This window comes from Argentina anserina, chromosome 7 (assembly GCF_933775445.1).
Source record: "Argentina anserina chromosome 7, drPotAnse1.1, whole genome shotgun sequence".
Classification (NCBI taxonomy): Eukaryota; Viridiplantae; Streptophyta; class Magnoliopsida; order Rosales; family Rosaceae; genus Argentina; species Argentina anserina.
Window position 1 is genome coordinate 14,580,776 of NC_065878.1, and position 19,087 is coordinate 14,599,862.

The 19,087-nt window shown below is 39.5% G+C and overlaps 3 protein-coding genes and 1 pseudogene across 4 annotated transcripts; 2 read left to right on the forward strand and 2 right to left on the reverse strand.

Annotated features, from left to right (window-relative positions):
• Positions 1-533: 533 nt before the first annotated feature.
• Positions 534-2,512, forward strand: LOC126802803 (uncharacterized). 2 transcript variants are annotated; one of them, XM_050530513.1, is made up of 8 exons: positions 534-703; positions 788-868; positions 942-1,198; positions 1,341-1,410; positions 1,678-1,757; positions 1,854-1,898; positions 2,085-2,161; positions 2,296-2,512. In XM_050530513.1, exons 1-8 carry the CDS (start codon positions 626-628, stop codon positions 2,394-2,396), a joined length of 789 nt encoding a protein of 262 aa, XP_050386470.1. In that variant the 5' UTR covers positions 534-625; the 3' UTR covers positions 2,397-2,512. The 2 variants fall into 2 exon arrangements, with proteins under 2 accessions (XP_050386470.1, XP_050386469.1); XM_050530512.1 differs by having other exon boundaries at positions 536-703; positions 1,854-1,910.
• Positions 2,513-2,755: 243 nt separating this feature from the next.
• Positions 2,756-5,712, reverse strand: LOC126803629 (cation/H(+) antiporter 4-like). Its single transcript, XM_050531404.1, has 3 exons — positions 5,578-5,712; positions 4,053-5,072; positions 2,756-3,877 (listed from the first exon to the last, which is right to left on the reverse strand). The coding sequence occupies exons 1-3, from the start codon at positions 5,710-5,712 to the stop codon at positions 2,756-2,758; spliced, it is 2,277 nt and encodes a 758-aa protein (XP_050387361.1).
• Positions 5,713-7,627: 1,915 nt separating this feature from the next.
• Positions 7,628-8,469, forward strand: LOC126803630 (uncharacterized; annotated as a pseudogene).
• Positions 8,470-8,790: 321 nt separating this feature from the next.
• LOC126802885 (uncharacterized) lies at positions 8,791-10,377 on the reverse strand. Its single transcript, XM_050530593.1, has 3 exons — positions 10,021-10,377; positions 9,329-9,457; positions 8,791-9,236 (listed from the first exon to the last, which is right to left on the reverse strand). The coding sequence occupies exons 1-3, from the start codon at positions 10,354-10,356 to the stop codon at positions 9,057-9,059; spliced, it is 645 nt and encodes a 214-aa protein (XP_050386550.1). The 5' UTR covers positions 10,357-10,377; the 3' UTR covers positions 8,791-9,056.
• Between the last annotated feature and the right edge of the window lie 8,710 nt (positions 10,378-19,087).

Below are 19,087 nucleotides of genomic sequence, written 5' to 3' on the forward strand. Positions count from 1 at the left end.
AATGGCGTATCTACATTGAGGGCTACATGGACTTAAGCCTGAACAAGAATTGGTCAATATATATGCTACTTATATGAGCTTTCTTTCACTAGTTGTTCTCTAGTTGATTTGGCTAAGTACTAAGTCCTAAAACTGATGCGTTGCGGTTCGAAACTTGGGGTTTTTTTTTCTCCTAGCGTTTTATGCGCAGTTTTCTATCATGTCGTCTTTTTTCCTCATAATATTTTCTTGTTTTCTATTACAAAAGAATACATTGGTTCTTATTTTCTTTCTTAAACATTCTCTTTATCATTTCCCTAAAACAAAATTGGATTATAACTCTAGTATGAACACTATATGCTCCTTGATCAAGAAAAGGAAAGACAAATACTTGAAAACAATATTGACAATTTTTTTTCTTCATATTGACACACTTAATTAGCCTAAACGAATTTTACATCCTGAATCCGCCCATGTTTACGGTCACTGTTGCGTGACACATTTCACCATTTTCTTTGTCATCGTAGACTTGTAGTCCAGTAAAACGTCGTCGTTGGGGACCAGTAGCGCCTCCACACCCTCCACAAGACCACAACAAAATATTCGGACTTCTCTCAAAAACAGAAGCTAGAGACTCCGAGCAGAAATGGGTGATCTATACGCTTTGGACTTCGACGGCGTTATCTGCGATAGCTGCGGAGAAAGCTCTCTTTCCGCCGTAAAGGTATTGTCTTTTTGTTCATACCAATCCAAAGCTCCAACATTTCACTTCTCAACTTGTTAATTTTACTCCAATGGTAATGTTTAGGCTGCTAAAGTCAGATGGCCAGCTCTGTTCAACGGCGTGGATTCAACTCTAGAGAGTTGGGTTCTTGATCAAATGCGCATTGTAAGTCTTCCATATGCTTATTGATACATAACCCATGTGATATTTGATGGCCAAACGGATGATGATGAATTAGGTGAGACCTGTGGTGGAAACTGGGTACGAGAATCTTCTACTTGTGAGGTTACTTCTGGAGATGAGGGTTCCTTCTATGAGGAAGTCATCAGTTGTAGAAGGACTTACAGTTGAGGGGATATTGGAGAGGTGGTCAGAGTTGAAGCCTGTGATTATGGAGCAATGGGGTGAGAACAGGGATGGTCTTATAGATTTATTTGGGAAGGTTAGGGATGAGTGGATGGACCAGGACTTGGAAACTTGGATTGGTGCAAATAGGTGAGGTGCCTTCTATTTGAAATGCTTGATCAAACTATGTATATTGACATTCGAAGGATTGTTTTATTGATTGTTGGGTAACATAGTTTTGGTTTATTGTCGATCCTCATTTCATGACTGCGTGGGAGAGCCTTGCTTGCAGATTGTACCCGGGTGTTGGTGATGCTCTTAAATTCTCAAGCTCTACCGTATACATTGTCACTACGAAACAGGTGTGGACTTTTTTCAATTTATCCAAGCATTAGCTATGACATTAGAGTGATTGTCAGTTTTACTTTTCCCTAAATGAGGTGAACGAAAAAACAGAAACATAGTTCTGGTACAACTTGAGTTACGAGTGTGAAATTTATAGTTAGCTATGTAGTCTGTCATTCACATATTTCATAATGACGGAACAGTTGGATCATTTTCTTTGAAGATTAGACTTTTCCTACTGGCATTTTCTCTTCACAACCTTGTTTATGTTTCAATATGTGCAGAATCGATTTGCTGATGCTTTATTGCGAGAACTAGCAGGAGTTACAATACCGCCTGAAAGGATCTTTGGTCTTGGATCTGGGTTAGTTTATATAACTTGATGATCATTTGTATTTGGTAGTTAAACTTATGCTTGTGTCTTGCTTTCGATCATGTAGAATTACTCTCACTTTTGCAGTCCAAAGGTAGAAGTATTGAAGCAAATTCAGAAGAAACATCAGGGGTATAAGTTGCAGTAAGATACTTTTTCACTTAATACCTAAATATCAGAAATATATTCCAATATAATGATCTTGATTCTATTTTCGAATGGTTTGAGTAAATTCTGCACTACTGCGCTGGACATCCTCCTTATTATTACTCTTAAAATGGTTAATCTGAATGAGATCAATTACGCAACTTTTACCAGCTTTTTGGAAGATAGACTCGCAACCCTCAAGAATGTCATCAAAGAACCTGAATTGGATGGGTGGAATTTGTATCTAGGTAAAATTCCTCATTATTATTCTCCATCTGGTATTGAAAGCAACTGCTAAATGGTTTTACTATCATCGCTGATATTGATTTGCTATACTGTGGGTTTGTAGTACTCATTGGGTATATGTTTTGATTTGAATTAGGGGATTGGGGTTACAATACACAGAAAGAGAGAGAAGAAGCTGCTAGAATTTCCAGGATTCAGAGTCTTCAGCTTTCTGATTTCAGTGAAAAGCTCAAGTAAGTTTACCAGATTAGCTTCTGTACATACAATATTTATTCCCTACCCATTTGCGAATTAGTACTATGTAAACTGCAATGTGTAATATCTTTGTGCTATAAAATAATTATTATCGTTAAGTACTTGCTCCATATGGGCCAGGGTATCACGATATAACAGGTCTAATATATATAGCCAATCTACTAACATGCAAATCCTATGAGACAACAACATAAAACTACTGGAAAGTGGCGTCAATATCAATTTCAGTCTAAGCATTACGTGAAAAAGATTGAAATAAAAATTAAATTTGGAAATAAAAAAAGTCAAATAATTCCTCATTCCTAAAATCATCAAATTAACATGATCTGCTAAAGCCTCAATTAAGTGATCTGTTGTTGATGTTTTATCACCAGAATTGAAGCTTTACAATTTACATCAGGTGATGCAAGTAGGTCTCCTATAGTACCTAGCTCGGGAAAGTCACTCCATTCGTTCAGTCCTGCCGTCTGAGAGCACTCTACCTGAAACCTTCTTCCAACTATAATTAGATCATAGTCATCCACTACAGACTTCAGTAGTACTGTTGTTTGCGGTCCATCTTTCACAACCTCCTCTGAAAATTTCACAGACCCTTCACCAACCTGACTGTGTTTAAGCTCCTTCAACATCTCATTATCAAGTATTTTATCCCATTCCCCACCCCCACCGGTAGATAAACCATTATTCATGGCAACGATTCGGATCACAGATAAGCTAATCATCGACTCGCATGCCATTCTTTTCGCAAATGTTAATGCCTCCCTATCATCTGCCCCACCGAAGAAGATGACAACCACGGAGAATGATCGTCCCGAAGCCACAACAGAGGTGGACCGACCTAAATGGCCACAGTCCACAAGGATGCCCACAGAGCAAGGAGATCTTTCGAGTACATTGCGATTTAGTGCCCTTATTGCATTGTCTTCTGAATCGATAGACCCGTCAATCGTCCATGTTCGATGAAACGGGAGCACAATTAGGGATGTGAGATTGTCCATTGCTAGTGTGCATATGTCTTCTTGCATGTATTTTGGTCGAGAGATTGCTGTGAATACGTTTAAAGTAACAGCACCAAGATTTTCTCTCACAAACTCATTGAAGTAAAGGACGACATTGTCCGAGTATGCATTGGAAATGCTCTTTGTCTGCATTTGGTGCGAGATAAAAACTGGAGAGCTTCTTCCAATTAATTCCATGAGGTGAAGAACATAAATAGCAATGGGATTTTCTTTGGATGGGCATGCAGCATCAAGTAGATTGATGATTGCAGGAATGTTACCTGACCTGTGAATGCAGGCAAGAATTTTGAGCTCAGCATTGGGTTTCAAATGCATAATATCTCTTCTTTCGTAGGCTGCATATCTCTTTGCAGGATCGTACAGACGTTTCACAATAAGGGGCACAAGCGTTGCAGTCACAAGAATGCTAGCAAGAGCCAAAGCATATATCGATTCGCTTGCAGTCTGTATGTAGAAGAAAAATAATCAGTAATAATATTATTTTGATATATCAAGATAAGTGATCAACTCATGGTTAAAGTAAAATTCGGTTGATAAATTAGTATAGGGGCAAGTTCAGTATATTGTAAATTGGCTTGGAGAAGCCCTAATTAGATTATTTTTGTTGAAAACGATATACCTGATCGTTTTTGAATCGACCATAGATAGAAACTTGGACAATGCCTTTGGAGCTTAGGATGAGAGCAAGCACAAATGCGTCATTCAAGGGCATTTTCCAATACAATGGAGCAACCATGGTGCCTATAACTTTGGTCACGAAAATGGAAACGATGACGATAGCCGTGATCACTGTGGCCGGGTCACTGAAATTGACCATCCGAAAATTTGCTCTCATTGAATATACAGTCACATAAATGGGAAGAAGCACTTGAGAAGTGAAGACGTGGAGCAATTCTTCAATAGTTGATCCCAAAGGTTGTCCAGCTGGGACAGACAGACCCAATATGAAGATCATGAAATGGAAAGTATGGCCATAATAATGTGATAGTATCGCTACAGATAGCATCACCACGAGTATGGTATTGACGTAACCTTTCTTAACAGGTTTGTTTTGCGGGGTCTGCCTAATCACCCAAAACATCATCGGTCGGAATATGAACAGAAATGCTAGTGTTGGGCCAACAACTGCGGTGAACACTAGTAAAGTTGCAACGACACCTTTCACCTTGGCCATTCTGTACAATACGGCGGAGAAACCGATACCCAGAGTACTGAATAATTCACTGATTGATGATGCAGCCACAGCTAGTCGACCGATTTCGGAATTCAGGAGATTCAGTTCTTCAAGAAGGAGAACAATGACGGGAGACGAAGTCATGCAATATGATGACGTTATATAAGGAAGCTTATACATTTGATCTTTGGTGAGCTTAAACACAGTGGTCATGGTCATGAGCAGTTTTTGGAGGACCATACTTGTTATCAAAGGGGCTAACAGGCATAAAATACCGGTGAACACGACTTTGCGCCCACTTTTTCTTATCAGTTCCAGGTCCATTCTTACTCCAACTAGAAACAAAAAGAGTTCATAACCAATCTCACCAAGCACTTCAATTATTGTTTTATTTTTACGAGGAAATATGTGCTTCTTGAATAACTCAGAGGCTCCCAAGAGTGAAGGGCCAAGGACTATACCCGTCTGCCTTCAGAAAAACAACCATATCAATGTAATAATATCAACATTTTCAAAAAAACAATAAGTATATGTACGTACGCTAAGTACGTAATTAAATAAAGTTCAACAAAGAAAGAATCTGATGATTCTGATCATATCATGTTTACGAATAACTTTTTTATATGTTGATGTAGTGCTCGTCTCCTGACCAAAATATGAGAACTAGAATGTACGTACGTAGAAACACAACTAGAGATGATCTCGGTTCCCAAGCATGGAATTTACGTAAGCATGCATACATGCAATTCAAATGGGTTCAATATATATGAATGATGTTGATCATATAAGGATTATAATTAAGCCGATATAATGCTGTGAAAATATATAATGTTTATAGTAGAGATCAGAAAGAAAGAAAGAAAGCACGTACAAGAATCTCGCTGGTGAACTTGGGAATTTCAAATCTCTTGAAAATGAAATGAAAGAGTTGGGTGATGGAGAAAATGAGGATGATCTGAGTCTCCAATACCGGAAGACTGAAGTTCATTCCTGGACCGCCTTTGCGAAGACCTATGATTCCCTGCGAATGTATTTCCGGAGGTAATTCTATACACATTTGAGATTGCGGTACCGGTGATGTCGTGTTTCCAGCCATCCCTGCCATGCTTGATCTTCTTCGATCTGTTCCTTCTTCTTTTTTCTCGTTTTAATTTCGGCTAATTGGATTCAACTGCATGCATGCATGCATGCCCTGGTGCAAAATTGAGCTCTGTGATAGTATGGTGTTTTTCCTTTCTTTATAAATATCGTTATTATACGTACAGGAGTTATAACTTGATTTAGTTAAAAACAACGGAATGATAGGAAAATCATGTTCAGATACGTACAACAGTAGAGAGATGGTTGCCATGAGGTGGAAGATTTGCTAATTTTGACCCTTCCATGGTGGATTTGGTGTTTGCTTCATTCTTGGCTTCGGCCAGTAATGGAGTAGACCCTACATGAAAAATCCACAGTTTCAAAATCTACCATTGCCGGCACGACATGCACCATCCACGATAATTTTTGAAGATTTTGAAACCGTGGATTTTTCATTACAAAAATCTTTTTTTTTTCATCTTGTGCTTTATATCAAAAATAAGACACGCGTGTCTAATTTCATCAATATTACATCTAAATCTTAAAATTGATCGATCAGTAAGGTCTGAGAGACGCTCTGGTTGTTTACCTAGTAGATTTGGATGTCCAGATTTTTCATCAGTTAGATTCAAAGCTTGCTCATTAATTAGTTAGGTCGTCCCTTTAGGGGATCCTTCTAAAAAAAAGAGCATCGGCCTATCCTCTCATGACTGGTAAGTGGTGAAATATCCCAGTTGGACATGATTCACATGAGACATGAAATATATGTTCATTCAATGATTCACTTAATTAGTTGTTTCATGCATCTAGTGTTGTGCGTATATTCAACACGGTTCAATTGTGTATATCATTTATATATCACATATTCACATTAGTTCAACTATCCCATGGTATATATGGTTGCTGAACGAAGGTGTTACCATTTATACATTTATGGCATGGCAATAGTTTAACCTAAGATGTTGGAGTAGATTAAAACAAAAAGTGTGACTAGAAATCAAATGATTCTGGTTAGTTGTCTTGCATGCCTAAAAGACGAGTGTTATTTGAATGTAATAGCAGATTAGTACATCACATTATTGAGTGTACAAATGAAATCATCCCATGGTAGAAATCAACCAGTGCTAACTGATATCTGAAGTAGATACTTGGGCTTACTAAGAAAATATGAGGAGTTGAAGTCAAATATTGAAAGGATAAATTACGGGTATTTGTTCAAAAATGGACTGTGCACTTTAAGTGTGATAATAAGTAGATTTAGCGCAAAATAGCGGATTTTGTTATCCAGTATACATCTCAAGTTCTCAACACTCGTTTGAATGATCCAGTTAGATTAGTTCACATATGACACATGTACATATACCAACTCCAACTGTATTTAAGATTTGGTTGTGGTTTAATTTGTCCTTCTCGATCTGTTTCTCAAAAAAAAAAAATTGTTCTTTTCTAAAATTGAGTAAAACTGTAAAATTGTGATGCAGTAGACGGCATGTCGTTTGGGACCAAACTAATTCAATCCAACACTCCCGCAAGATGTGGAGAAGAATAAGCACAACCCACTACACTTGCACAACTTGGAGACCTCCGTCACATAAGCCAAGGCAAAGAGCGAAAATCAGTGTCAGTTCAGTAATGGGGGATTTGTACGCGTTGGATTTCGATGTTGTTATCTGCGATAGCTGCGGAGAGAGCTCCGTCTCTGCTGTTAAGGTAGTGTTTGTGTTTTACATTGCTTCAAAGATTGAACCTTTGTACTTCAGATATAGTTGGGCTCATTTGATTAGTGATGTGTAGGCTGCTAAAGCGAGATGGCCGGCTCTGTTCAACGGTGTCGATTCGGGTTGTTGATCGAATGCACGTAGTAAGTTCTTTGCATGCTTAAATTTACAAAACCATTTGTGTTTATTTGTTGATTTTGGTAGTAGTTTGACTGTGGAGAAATGAGTGGTGAAATAGGTGAGGCCTGTGGTGGAAACTGGGTATGAGAATCTGTTGCTTGTAAGTTGTAAGGTTGCTTTTGGAGATGAGAATTCCTTCTATAAGGAAGTCTTCAGTTGCTGAAGGGCTTACAGTTGAGGGGATATTGGAGAAGTGGTCAGCATTGAAGCCTGTGATATGGAGGAATGGGGTGAGGAAAGAGATCCTCTTGTGAATCTGTTTGGAAAGGTCAGGGATGAGTGGATGGACCAGGACATGGCTACTTGGATTGGTGCAAATAGGTAATCCAATATATATATATATATATATATATATATATATATATATATATATATTTATATAGAGGCCGTTTCAGGGTGTCGGACATCCCCACCCTGCGGATTCGCCGATTCCGGCGACGGCAGACCACAACGGCGCGGCAGAACAGCACAGCCGCACTACCCACCTCCCAGTGATCCCGTCTGTGCCAGGCGGAGCTCTATTGGCGATCCACGGCAACCGGAATCTGCAAAAATCAAGTTTCTAGAAGCTCCAACCGGCACAGACGGGACCGCCAAGAGGTGGAGAGTGCGGCTGTCGTGGTCCACCCCGCCGTTGCAGCCTGCCGTCGCTGGAATCGGCGCCCGTACCTTACTTAAGGTACTCCTCTATATATATATACATATATGGGCAAAAGATAATTGCATTCATTTTGGTTGTATGATATCATATTTTTTGTTAGACGAATAAGACTAGTTTTACTTTATTCTCAAAGTCTCTGGTAGAGCTCTGTGCATAACTGAGTAGGACACAGTTTGCGTGCAGATTATATCCAGGTGTATCTGATGCTCTGAGATTCGGCTAACTGTGATTATATAGGATAAACGATACAGATTTATATTCATAGATTCAGAGGTTTTCATGTATTTCCTGCAGAAATAATTGCAGAGGAATTTTAACTTTTGCAAATAAAAGAGCGCTAGCGCTGCTGAAGAATTTTGAAATTCAGTAAAACGGTCAATGGTATTGGATTGTTATCAGTGTACTCTTCCCTTGCTTGGTGTAAGATAATCATACTTCGAAATTCTCTTAACCTTCACTGTCTATGCCCTTCAACTGCTAAGCAGAGAATCAAACTGAATACAACTAATCTGATATGAATGTATTCAATCTGGTAATACTCAGATATTCAAAGTATTCTTATATTATCTTGAAGAAACGTCAATTGAAAAGCCAACCTATAACTACCATGAGAAGTTCACATTGGCCCTGGTAGATAGAAAATGGAATGTATATGACCTACCTAATCGTGAACAATTCTCTTGTTCATTACCAGTTCCGAAATCAGAAACCTAATTCACTTGGATAAGTCTTTGGTATGATTTGCTGTGAGTTACATAAGGGGGCCATTCCAATGCAATTCAGAAAATTTACTTCGACAGACGTACAGAACTACAGTTCCTCTTTCACTTGCCTATTGCTCTCTGTTGAACCATCATTCTCACTTTTCTTTCTTTCATTCTGGAGCATCTCAATGACTTCTTCCAGAGGAGGATCTCCAGGTCTTCGAAATAATTGATCTCCGATCTTTAGCTCGTATGCCTCAGGTTGGTTTAACACAAACTCCTTCAACTAGTGATAAGGAAAGAACAATAGTAAGAGAACAAATTACAAAGAAGAAAGCAGCGCAGAATGAGCTGATCAAGTCATCAACTCAGGCATACCTCCGTTAAGTCTTGGCCTCTTTCAACGGTGACCATGACCGTGCTCAAATCAATACCCATAAACTTCACCGCAATAGATCCAGTTCTCAGAACTTTACTCCATTTCGTAGCAATCTCAGCCACCATATCCTGACAGTGGAAAACAAACTTTCATCAAATATACCATTTATCTGAGATATTGTCAAAACATCCTTCATTTCCAAAGCAACCAATCCTCAATGCTTGCAAATCCAACTCAAGTATTCAACAACATTATCCATATTACCTAATAATCCATCACATCAACCATAAACCATGCGTATCCCATCACGATGAGAATCAACCAACACCAAAACAAGAACAAAAAAATAAATAAATAAAGTTCACGAATTCATAGGACTGCTAAGCACTAATTAATCACAACATTAGTCCCAAAAGTCCACACTACATTCTTGGAGCTAAATCATTAATTCCTTCTAATCTTTCACATATTCACAGTTAAATTCACAAAGAGTCCCATTTGACTTGTTTAATTCGAATTCAGGCTCATTTCGCACACTAAATTATCACATTAAGGTTTCCCAATTAAGAATCTCATCAGGGTTTCCCAATTAAGAAACATTGTAACAAAACGAAACAAACTCAATAACAAACAAGACCAAAGACAGAGATTCAGTTCACATTAAACCCGAAAGAGCCAAAGCTGGAATTACCTTAGTCCGTTTGACGCCAAGTCGGAGCTTGATGAACCCGATGGCCGGCCCGGAATGCCGCTTCATCATCTCCGCCTGGATCTTCGGCAACTCCATCTCCGAAAATTTCTCCGGCTGCAGATCATCAAAATCCGGTGTGGGTTTCTTGCCCCATTCTTTCCAAGTATCGTCCTCCTCGTCGTCCACAACGTCGTCGAGGTCGTCGGTGATGTGGACTCGCCCCTTTCCTGCCTCGGCGAGGAGGACGTAGCCGCCATTTGGGGGAAAGATGAGGGGCAGAATTGAGAAAAGGAGAAGGGCGACGAGGAAGGGGAAGGGTGCTCTTGTGTCTCGCATGGTTTGCGTGGAAATGTTGGAGAGGAGAATTTGGGGTGTTTTTTATAGGTTTAGAAAAGACTGAAATTCGTGCTCTGTAAAAAATGAGTCGCGAATAGTTAAGGCTTGTAAGGTAAGTAATTCTAGTTAATTATGGAATTGATCAATGTTACGAAAGAAGAGAAAGCAATCTAGAGCTCATTGGTTAGTTTATAATACGAAACTAACCACAATTTAAATAAAATTTTCAGTAAATTTTACTTGAAATCTATATCTACAACGCTCTGCCTTGTATTATATAAAATTATAAATGTTCTTACATTACAAAACACATATGGCCTCTTTAAGAACGTTCTGTTAGGTATTCTTCAACCCAAAGCGCTATTTATAGTCTCTGACCAACATTATAACACGGTAAATCAATATTATTTATTGATTTGACATCAATCGTCTCCAGTCTAAGTATGTTACAATGTAATTATTTAATATTTTTTAATGTGTTTTGTACTTTTTAATTTCTATACTATCATTTAATTACAATTTTACTCTAATAAATTATCAATTTAAAAAATGTATAATAAAAATTTTAAACTTGAAATTTTATTTCATAAAAATTAAAATTACATGAAAATTAACTAATTTAAGTTACATAAATTAAATTAAATAGTTAGAAAATACTAGTATGCATGATCATCTAGTGTATCAGTCGACATTTCCAGATAATAATCATCATCAGATGACGGAAATAACTCGTTACGTTGCCTATATTTTTGCATTATTTTTCTTTTCTTTCTGTCATAATACTCCTTACTTATTAGAGTAAAATTGGTGGTTTGCATCACTATGATTGCATTTTCTCTAGTACGCTCTATTTGCATGTATTTTTAATTATACTTAATTTCGGAAGTAAAGTTAGAAATTATTCATTCTATTTTAAATGTTTATTATTTCTCGCTTTTATTTGTAATTTAGTTATTAGTTTTAATAAGTGATTTTTGTTGGTTCATTATGTTGAAGAAAAAACACTATTAGTGTGCATCGTTAAAGTAAAATGATAGAACGAGTTAATAACCTTACAATCAACGGGTGTAACTAATCAATCAATAATTATGTAGTCTTAGTTATCATTGTAATTACTATTTACTTCTATTGTAATTCTGACCCCTATATAAAGGGAAATAAACCAATTTCATTTTTCCTACAACACGTCATTAGCACTTTATTTTAGATCTTGTTCCGGGAGAATTACTATTTTACCCTTGTGTGTGTCTTAGCCTAATAGGTTTCCTGTTAGGAGATAGATTAGCATCTCCGTAATAGATTAGGACTCCGAATGCTACAGGATTGTGGTTTTGTAATGCCTATATATAGGCCCCCATATCATTCAATAATACACAATTATTTCATCCTGAAACACGTTATCAGCACGTTGCTCTAAAACCCTGAACTTTTAGAGCCCTAGAAATTTTTTCTCTTCTCTACCGCCGGCCACCGTCGTCTCCGGCCTCCGACATCTTCCCGTCGACGTTCCTCGCCGTCGTTGCAGCCCCGCGCGCAGCCCCTGCATGCTGCCCTTGCAGCCCCCGCAGCCCCTGCATGCTGCCCTTGCAGCCCCCGCAGCCCCGCACGCTGCCCTGCCCTGCAGCCCCCGCAACGCAGCCCTGCACGCACCCCTGCTGCCCCCGCATCGCAGCCGCATGCAGCCCCGCACGCAGATTCTGCCCTGCTGCCCCTGCGACCCCCCTGCTGCCCCTGCACGCAGCCTCCGCAGCCCCGCAGGGTATCCTCCGCATTCGCTCCGCAAAACATCTTTTTTCCCCGAAAAAACCCGCATCAGAGGATTCAAAATTGCTCATCCCGCATATATACGCAATGAATACGAACTGCACAAGCAAACTCTTCGCTCAAGAGAAGCTACTCCCGTCTTCTCTACCCTTTTGGGCCTTTAAACTATTTCTCTTTTTTCCTTTTTATTTTCCTATTGCTTATTAAATCGTTTATTTGCACGTTTTCATTTTCTAACTATGTTTCACGTGCTTGCATAGGAAAAGTGATCACTCGTCGTACTATGGTGATGACATTCATGCCGAGATGGATGATACTTTTGTCATCTACATACGATTTTGATCGTATCCTCCTAAGATTTTATGTCATCGGACGAAGATCGAAAATGAATTCATCAAGCAACTTCATGCATGACAATCGATTTGCAGTGCAATTTAATTATATGCGGTCTATTTGGCAGACCAACAAGTATGTTTTTCTTAAAGTTGCTGCTTTTGAAGATATATATATATATAAATTATCGGGCGCTATTAGCCTTTTTCATGTCTTCTTTTCCGGCCTTTCTTATAACACCGATGAGACCAAAGAGGGATATGATTCCCCTCTTGGTCGACGTTTTTCGTGTGACGGTCCTGGGGGAGTCACGTTATTATTTAAAAAGGAAGATATCAATTTCGTGTGGTCGCCCGAGTGCACCGCTGTTTTGGGTGCGATCATGAGAATCGCTGATATGCATCGATTATTTTGTGACCATATACATCACAACCTTTCTAATTTCGGTTACATACTTGAATATTTCGATTATTCGAAACCTATACATCCCTCGTTTCTTATGGATGCGTCACCATCGCGACTGTTATTGGAATGTTTGAGTTTTCTTAAACTCATGTCTATAAACGATAATCCCAAGGTCTACGTACTCATTTATTTGAGTTGATTCATTACTCTGATGCAACACTATTTGCTGACAAAATATCCCAAAAATAAATAATTCTATGAGACACACTTAAAGTGATTTAATGAACGTCTATGACGTTGTATTATCAGAGTTGACCTTGATGCATACTCCACATCCAAGAAACGCATGCCATTTTTGGCACATGTATCTATTTCTTGAGGGAATTTTGGAGATGGAAAAGTAACATTCTTCCATTCTCAAGTAAGCAAACATTTTTGAGCCTCAGGCTAAGGCTCCGCCCGATCCGATATGCAAGATATTGTTGCTACGGACTTTTGATTAGTCACTCTATTTTGACTATGTCTTCTGCTTAGTATTTTTCAAGTATGACATTGGCATTGTCATGTTTCTTGTTCGACTTTAGCTTAAGTCGTTTATTGGAATTGGAAGTTTGGTTGTGTTGTATTAAATATTGGCATATTCAATAAAATTTCTCGTATTTCTTGTTTACAAGATTGACTTGTGAGAATTTTATTTGCCTTGGCTTAGCATGCATGGTCAACGTTTGCAACTCACGTGGTTTTTAAATTGGCCGCTTTTGGGTTACATGGGACCCCAATAGCACTACATTGTGATTTTGGACTTTGAAATTTGGAAAACGGACCTCGGAACGTCAAAATTGACGTCGTTTTTCCCGGTTACTGTTCCGGCGTTTCCGGCACCGCCATCCGGTTTTGGACGGCGTTCCCTGTCGAACCTAAAGTTACGGCCTCCATACCGGCCAGGTCCGGCCACCGCCGGCTTCCGACGAGTTTTTTCGACGTTTTTTTTTTCGTCGTTTCTCGTCATTTTTCCGGCATATCTGAGCAGTTCTTGCTGCCATGTTTTCCTAGTCCAAAATTCACCCGGTTTTGAGTTAATTTGACATGGTTTTCCGGTTAATTTTCCGGTTTTCTCCAAGTCGTTTCATAGCTCAAATGATTTTATTATTATTGGTGACCACCCGCACCAATTGAATGGTTTTTACCACCCAAATTGTTTGGTATTCAACTGCTCCAATACCATGTTTTTCCAACTCTTGAGTTGAAGAATGTAGTTCTATTGCCATGTGATACATTCGATGAGATTGCCATTTGTTTCAATCCCCTCTCTTACAATATCCTACGACGTATTGTGTAGAGAAGTTCACCGCGTCGTTGACTCTCTTAATCTTCATTTTGAGAATGTCCCGCGTGAAATCGAGTGTCTTGCTAATTGCGTAACCATCCACACTGTCCTACGGCGCATGTAGTTGTTTTACGGATCTCGTGCGGAGATTGTGTTCTATATCTTCGTGCCTTGCTAAGTTTTAAAGGCCATACATGCCAATGATGGATTTTCATCTTGATATTTGTGTTAAGAATGGAGAGGAATAAATCTGTCTGATTTCATTGACAGTATCTTTTTCAAGCTTCGACAGTAGCTTTGTTAGCTTGCAGACATAGTTTTGCTTGCCTGCAGCAGTAGCTTTATGTAACTCAAGATTCTTTGAATCATGGGTTCGGTTTTACTGTCTTCTCGGTTTTGACATGATCATTTTTTGGTCATTTTGAACAAGATATGATGATTCGAGTTCTTTGAAATTCACATTATCATCTATTTTTCATGTTCACGAAGCGATTCGAGGACCATCTCACCCATGCTCCACACGGTGAGGCCGAGCCTGCCTATTTCGGCGGCTCCATGGCATTAAGGCCGTCGGTGGCGGCATCCCCTCCTTCACAGGATCTTGTGATGCCTCCCGTGTTTTCTAATGCCTCCATGGTAATCTATGATGCTCATCGCTCATTTTGCAAAGCTTGTTCTTTTGCTAGATTTCAAGGAAGTCCTTATTTGCTAATGCTCCAACCGAGAACATTCCATTATTACGAAGTATTTAAGGTGACATTAGTGGACCCTATCCAACCGAATGCGGACATTTTTCGGTATTTTTATGGTATAGGTTAAGAGCATCGACGCGTTGGTCACACGTCGCTTTGCTTTCCACAAGAAACGCTGCATTCGCTAAAGTTTTTAGCTATGATCATCATACTAAGGGCTCACCACCCTTCCCATCCTCTCAAATCTATTTGATTGGATATCGTTGGAGAGTTCACCTCCACGACTTTGATGATTTCGTTTTGCATATCTACTGGGATCGTCGTTGAACATATTATTCCTCATGTTCATTCACTGCACGATCTAGCAGAGCTCGGACTTGGTTATGGGTACTAACTTGCCGATTTTTGCATGGAGATATGTAATGATGTTGCATGCAGCGATATTTATTCGTTTTAGACCCACAACTTGCCAAGCGTTTAGTGCGTACCAGATGGTTACTGGATACGATCCCAACGTTCTTTTCCTTAAACGCCTATTTGGTTAAAGTTGTTTATGTGCCTCTATTGTAGTTATCTCAATGGGTCTACTTGAAACGATTAAGTATTCTGGTTGGTTATGATTTATGAATCACCAACACTTGTCCGCTATTTCCAATCTACAACCTTTGATCTCTATCCTGTGATATTAGCAGACGGTCACTTTGATGAGACATACTTCCCGTCGTTAGGGGGAGATATAGAATGCTCCCATTCTGGTTTTAACGCCAGGAATTGACGTGGTGTGGCACTATGTCTCATTAAGATCCCGCACTACTCAAAGTGAGCAAATGTGCAACGCATTATCGACCTCCAGAAAGTCAAAGATTCGATGCTCAATGACTTTACCGATATTGCGAAAGTGATGAGATCGCACATAAATGCTGTGATGTGCCTGTAAGGTTGGAACTCTTAGAATATGAGAGAATTTCATATGACCTGGTCCTAGCACCGTTGGCACCATCTCTGACAGTGGGAAGGAAGCCGGCGATGGCACCATCGTACGCTATGGTGTTGTCGGCGCCCGTGGTATTGTACCACAAAACAAGGGCGGCAAACGCAAAGATGGACTAGTAAGGGTCATAGATTCGGTCTTGGCTCCTGCCTAGATGAGGGGGAGACCATTATTCTCTGGAATCAAAACCAGAAAGAAGCGAGATGCGTAGGCACAAGTATTTTGCCCATCATCAAGAGATATTCTCTAAACATGTGTATCAACTAAGTTTCTGTGGGACGCTACAGACTCATTTTGTTGATGTTAGAGAAGAATAGAAATCTCACAAATTGATCGTATACAGCGTGCGCGTGTGTTTAATGGATTGATCTCCCATGATTAATGATGTATTCGCTTATGCTCTTATTCCGTTGTAAAGCATCAACGATGAGCAACTTGACCGAAGTGGAAAGAATCAATACAGGTTAAACTAGACTTGTTATGTTGGTCGTTGTTCGTAAGTGTAATGAGAAAGATGAAGGCATGCGATATATGCAGGACTTATGGCGCAAAAATTGTCTCATTATCCTAGTATTGACTACGATGAGTTATATTCTCTCGTTATGGACATAATTGCTTTCCGCTACTTGATCAGTAGTAGTGTCCATGAAAACTGATTTGCAGCATATGATAGTGGTCATAGAATATCTGTAAAGGGATCTTGACGCAAATATGAGAGTGCCCGAGGGACTTTAAATGCCTCTAGACCACGGAGAGATTATGTAATCAGATTGCGACGTTCGAGAGAACGTAGTACAATCGGTTGCAAGAACTCATACCCATATGTGTTCATATGAAGCTAATTCTTGATTCTCTATTCCGTCTAAGTATAGATGATGAAGAGATTCAATGAGCTATACATTCATACATGTTAGTGTTGTTGGGACACTATTGCTTTCATTATGATGTAATTAACTATGCGCCTATGCATTGTCATTGGACTTGCATTGCTTCTTTGACATGGGTTTAGTTCTACACTTAGTGAACCAACACAAATCATATCCACACCAACGCCGCCAGCAGCTCCAGCAACATCAACGTACGCCTTGGTGTAGCAGTCGACACTGGTAGCGTAGAGGATGCATACGGTTCCGTCTTAGACCAAAATCAGTCATTCATTGGTCAATTCCCCCATTCTTTTTGCAAAAGACACATTGAATGTGACAAATCAGAATCTGTCCAGTTTCGTAGGTCAACTTCAACGAGACCTACAGGACAGCTCGCTCGATGAAATATGGTGAAATTGGTACCGTTGGAAAGGCCTATGTGTCTACTTTCCAGGGACATCAACCTTTTGTTCATAGCTATCATATGGAGTGAGTTATGGCCGTTTTAGCAAAGTAGGACAGTTCTGTCCGGAAATTTGCAAGTCAGTCAACTTCGACAGAGCATTGTGAACTGCTCCGATCGGATGAGGTTGTGAACCTTATGTCACTGGAAAGCCACGGGTGTCTACTTTTCAGAACATTTTACAGTTCGCTGATACCTATTTTGAGAAGAAGTTATAGCCATTTAAGTGAGTGAAGGTCATTCTATCCAAGAATCTGATTTTCATTGCAAACTCTCGTTTTGAGTTGTTATGCAATCTTGTTTCCTAAGATCTAAGTTTGGCTAAGTATAGCAAGTATGATCTAAGAATGTGTGGCTAGATTAATGATTAATCATTAGCCCAAGACTACGTTTGAGAAGCATGTAATGAATGTTGTGTATGTTGTTCTTTGTACTCCATGATTATGGCACTAATCAGGAGGAGTTGTTTCGTAGACTTCAGGAGAAGTCTACCTCACATGATGCTATCAAATGTAGACGGTGCGTTGTGCTCTTTTTCCCTTCGATCAAGCTTTTGTTTTTACCCAAGAGGTTTTTATTTTGCTTGACAAGGTTTTTACCGAGGCAACGATGTGTGCACCATGCAACCTAGGCATGCGACACAAGGGGGAGTGTTCCGGGAGAATTACTATTCTACCCTTGTGTGTGTCTTAGCCTAATAGGTTTCCTGTTAGGAGATAGATTAGCATCTCCGTAATAGATTAGGACTCCGAATCCTACGGGATTGTGGTTTTGTAATGCCTATATATAGGCCCCCATATCATTCAATAATACACAATTATTTCATCCTGAAACAGATCTAAGATTCTAGCCAAAAGAGAAAGAAAAACATAGAAAACCGTAATTTTTGAAAAATTCATTTTGCCAAAAAGTCTGAGACAGAAGATGGAAACAAATTTCTGCCGGAAAGAAAAAAAAACTGCTGAAATCGATTTTTGTTCTTCCATTGGGCACCCAAAATTTCTCTCTGAGCACCATCTTCTCCGATCTCCCACCGTCTACTTTGCCCAGACCAACGACGCCAACTACCTTTTCTCAGCGTAGCCCCACGCCTTCATGGCTACCCTTACATCGCCGCCTAGCGATGACGCTGCAGCACCGACGCCACCAAGCGACCTTGATGGTCGTCCAACCCAGCATGACGACCCTAGCCAAGTCTCGTTCTGGATCTTCCAGCCTAGAGTGTTGCCCAGAATCGACATCGTAATCGGTCCCAGATCGGCACCAACATTGGCGAGCCCTGTCCCTTGCTCCTCTGTAGATTGGCACCGCCCCTCTTTCTCGCAGCGTTGAGCCAGATTTGTTAACTCGACCCCGCTCATCTTGAGATCTCAGATCGGCCACACCTTGAGACTCCAATTGTATCATGAAGCACAACGCGAGCCCAGCCTTGATTGTTATCAATCTGGGCGTCTTACATCGCCTCTGCTCTGATGGAGGATCAGCGTACTCGAGCGGGAAGCTCCAGATGCAACCCGACCCACAAATAAAAAAGGCATTTTACCTCTATCAATAAAATTGAAAGGTAATTTTCAGAAATTATCCGACAAGTTAATTAGAATTACTGCTCACTATTTGCTATTTTACGAAAATTAAATACCTAATGTAAATCTGATATACTGGTTTCACAATAAAATTTATAAAGGTAATCTTTAAAAATGATCCGACAACTTAATTAGAATTATTGCTCACTATTTGCTATTTTACAAAAATTAAATAGCTAATGTAAATCTGATTTATTGGTTTTACAATAAAATTGAAAGGTAGTTTTCAGAAATTATCCGACAAGTTACTTAGAATTATTGCTCACTATTTGTTATTTTACGAAAATTAAATAGCTAATGGAAATCT